The sequence below is a fragment of the Sus scrofa genome, unplaced genomic scaffold, assembly GCF_000003025.6.
Source record: "Sus scrofa isolate TJ Tabasco breed Duroc unplaced genomic scaffold, Sscrofa11.1 Contig740, whole genome shotgun sequence".
Taxonomy (NCBI): Eukaryota; Metazoa; Chordata; class Mammalia; order Artiodactyla; family Suidae; genus Sus; species Sus scrofa.
Genome location: NW_018085303.1, coordinates 300539 through 304066, shown reverse-complemented (window position 1 = coordinate 304066; position 3528 = coordinate 300539). Strand labels below are relative to the sequence as shown.

At 38.7% G+C, this 3528-nt stretch overlaps 1 protein-coding gene across 1 annotated transcript; it reads right to left on the bottom strand.

The window, feature by feature from the left end:
• Positions 1–1976: 1976 nt before the first annotated feature.
• Positions 1977–2960, bottom strand: LOC100156995 (olfactory receptor 11H12-like). The gene has a single exon (XM_001924710.2). It carries the CDS (start codon positions 2958–2960, stop codon positions 1977–1979), a length of 984 nt encoding a protein of 327 aa, XP_001924745.2.
• Positions 2961–3528: the final 568 nt, after the last annotated feature.

Here is a 3528-nt window from a genome sequence, read left to right as displayed (position 1 = left end):
AAGCCTGTCATTTCTACCTTCTTCTTAATGCCAACAAATACTATTTTTGTTCCAAGGATCTATTTCCCCAGAATTTTCAAAGTATACCACTCACTGGTCCTCCCCCAAGGTGATGTCTTTACTTTTATCTGTGTCTGTAGAAGAATCAGGAATGAGAAAATTCCAGCAACCCCCCCAGATACTAAACTCTGAGGATGCTCAAGTTCTTTATATAAAATGGCACAGTATTTGCATATAACCTAAGCACATCCTCCCATGACTTTAAATCATCTCTAGGTAATTTATAATACCATATAATGTAAATGCTATGTGTTGTACACACAATGTATATGCTATACAAATAGATGCCTGCACACAGCAAATTCAAGTTTTGCTTTTTGAAACCTTCTGAACTTTTTTTCCTGAATATTTTTGATCCCCAGTTAGTGGAATTAACAGATACAGAACCTGTGAATACAGAGGGCCAAATGTATTTATATATTCCTTGGGGTAAGATGTTTAAATTAGAGACACCTTTTGGAAAGCAGTCACAGAAAACTAGGTCTCAAACAGCTTTTTCTCTTTAGTCTTTTCTCTTCCAAATTCTTTTCCTCACCATTGAACTCACAGGTGCCCTTTTAGAGTCAAATGCTTTTTGTACAATACTATTCTGATCCCTAGAAGAGCTTGTTATAATTCCAATTTAGCTGTAGCAACTATTTACAAAAACATTTTTATAATCAACAAAAAATAATTTCAAGTGGTTAGTCAAGTTTTCAGTCCTATTTGTCTCTCATTAGGTTTATAAATGTGATCATTTCTTGAAAGTTTGTATGCTTTTCTTCTTCAGCTTTTTCATACTTGTCACAGGTCAGTGTTAGCAGTTGTACAAGTTTCATTACATCCAAGGTGACTGCAGAAAACTCTCCAGATCTTTCTGTGGCAGAGACTACTACTGTCCACCCAAAATGCATCCCCCTTTTCCCCAGTAAAAGAATCCTGACTTTGTTCACAATAGCAATGCATTGTTTCTTCTGCCTCCCTTGCATCTAGATTGGCTATGTGATATAGGTCTAGCCAATGAGACAAAAACTGAGTTTCTGCGAAGGTTTTTAGCTTTCCCAAAACAGGAATTTCTGCTTCATGCTCCTTGAACCTGGAACAGGGAAACATCTGGATGTTTAGAACCTTCTTGCAGCCATGGTAACAAATATGAGGACGAGGATGTAAAGGATAAATGTCACAAATCCAGCCCAGAGCAGTGGCTATGGATAGTCTGCTTTCAGATTTATTATTATGTGAGGAAAACATTAAGCACCTAACTACGCATTGATATATCTATATCTATAGTTTTAGAATTTATTTTTTACAGCAGTTTGAGGTTCACTGCAATTTCCCATGAGTCCCCTTACTCCACACATGAGTAGCCTCCCCCAGGATCAGCAAAGTGGTACATTTGTTACAACTGAACTTACATTGACACATTGAGTTGTACATTCTACCAGGTTTGAATACATATATATAGTGGCAGGTATCCAAAAATAATAATAATAAGGAAGGAAGGAAAGAAGGAAGGGGGGGAGGAAGGAATTTGGGAATTGTCCCCAAAGTCTGTGTAAGTAGAGAGGAAATAAGTGTGAGGGCTGATGGAAAGGAGGTTTAAGAAAATGGTTCTTATGATGGAGGATAATGTGAGAAAAAGAAAAAAAAAATATATATATATATGACTGGGTTTCTCTGCCATACAGTAGAAATTGACAGAACACTGTAAACAAGCTATAATGGAAAAACTAAAAATCATTTTAAAAAAGAAAAGGCTTCTGGAATTTGACATGGAGATTTCAGAGAGAGAGAGATTTGCTATATACCTGAAACTAACACAACATTCTAAAATCTATATTTCAATCAAAAAAACACACTAGAAATAAAAGTAACTGAAACATTAAAGGGAAAAAACATGATCTCATTCACCTTGTGATCTTGCATCCTCCTAAATATTAATGATGCCTTATATTAAATTTGACTTTTGAAGCCTTTAAAGATTTCCACAATAACATATTCAAAATTTTCTTTAGTGCTTCCTCCATATCTTTGTTCCGGAAGTTGTAGATCAGGGGATTAAAGAATGGTGTTGCCAAAGCATAGAACAAGGTCACAAACTTCTGCATCCCAGGATAGTCCCCAGAACCTGGGCTAATATACATCATCATGATTGAGCCATAGAACAGAGACACCACAGCAAGGTGGGAGGCACAAGTAGAGAAAGCCTTATGCCTTCCTGAGCCTGAGGGCATCTGTAGCACCACACTTAGGACACAGTAGTAAGTGCCAAGAATGTATAGGAAGGTGAGAAAGATGATGAGAGAGCTCATGATACCACAGATAAGGGTAGTTCCAGATACTGGAGCACAGGACAATGCCAGCAAAGGTCCTAGATCACACAGGAAATGATCAATGGTATTTGGACCACAGAAAGGCACCTGAGATATTAGAATCAAAGGGGTCAGTAACCAGAGAAAGCCACCGGCCCAGCAGAAGACCACTAACCAAGCACACAGGTGATGGGTCATTATGGTGGGATAATGCAAAGGTCTACATATGGCAAGAAATCGATCAAAAGCCATCACTGACAGAAATAAGCATTCAGCAGCACACATAGAAAAGAAGTAGAACTGGAGCAGGCAGCCAACATAGGAGATGCTCTTGCTCTGGGAGATGATATTAGCTAACATTTGGGGCACATCAGAACTGACATAGCAGATTTCCAGGAAGGAGAAGTTGGCCAGGAAGATGTACATGGGTGTGTGGAGTTTCCAGCTTGACCACACAGCACAGATGACAGATGTGTTCCCCATGATGATCAGGAGGTAGATGAAGGAGAAGAGTACAAAGAGGAAGATCTGGATGTCTCTGCGACAGGGAAAGCCCAGAAGAATGAACTCACTCACAGACCCAGAGATATTAGACTCCGAGGTCCTCATCAGTCTGACCTGTGGAAGTGACCTACAGAACCACTGGAATATTTACACTGTTTTTCTTCTTCCTGGCAAAGGGAGATATGTTGATTTTCCACAATTTAGATTTGCGACATTACCATCTTCCCTTTGGAAAAGTGAGCTGGTCTTCCCTCTGTGTCTCCTTGCCTTCCTCATTTATTCGATAAACATTTATTTTGCACATATTATTGCCAGGCACTGTTCTAGGAGACAGAGAAAGGCCATGAATAAAAAAAAGCAGAGCCCCTGCACTTTTGGAGTTTAAATCAAATATCTTTTGTTTAAAGCAACCTCAAACAATACATCACAGACTAGGATCTCTATATAGAGAGAGTTTAAATTGGATTGGAAGAGAGCTAAAGGGATTTAACTTGGAGCCTCACTTGCACAGCTAGGAAGTTGGTTTTGCTTAGATTGTGTTTATATTTTTGGAAGCTTTATGGGGAGCTGATATAGAATATGGACTGGATTTTAGCATTCCTCAACCTATATTGTGGTGCTGCCACTCACACAGCAACAACATGATAGGACAAATCAAAACAGTAATTTTTGT

What these genes read in the sequence shown, in the direction of transcription:
- LOC100156995 (XM_001924710.2), bottom strand. Translation starts at nt 2,960, where the DNA reads ATGAGGACCTCGGAGTCTAATATCTCTGGGTCTGTGAGTGAGTTCATT.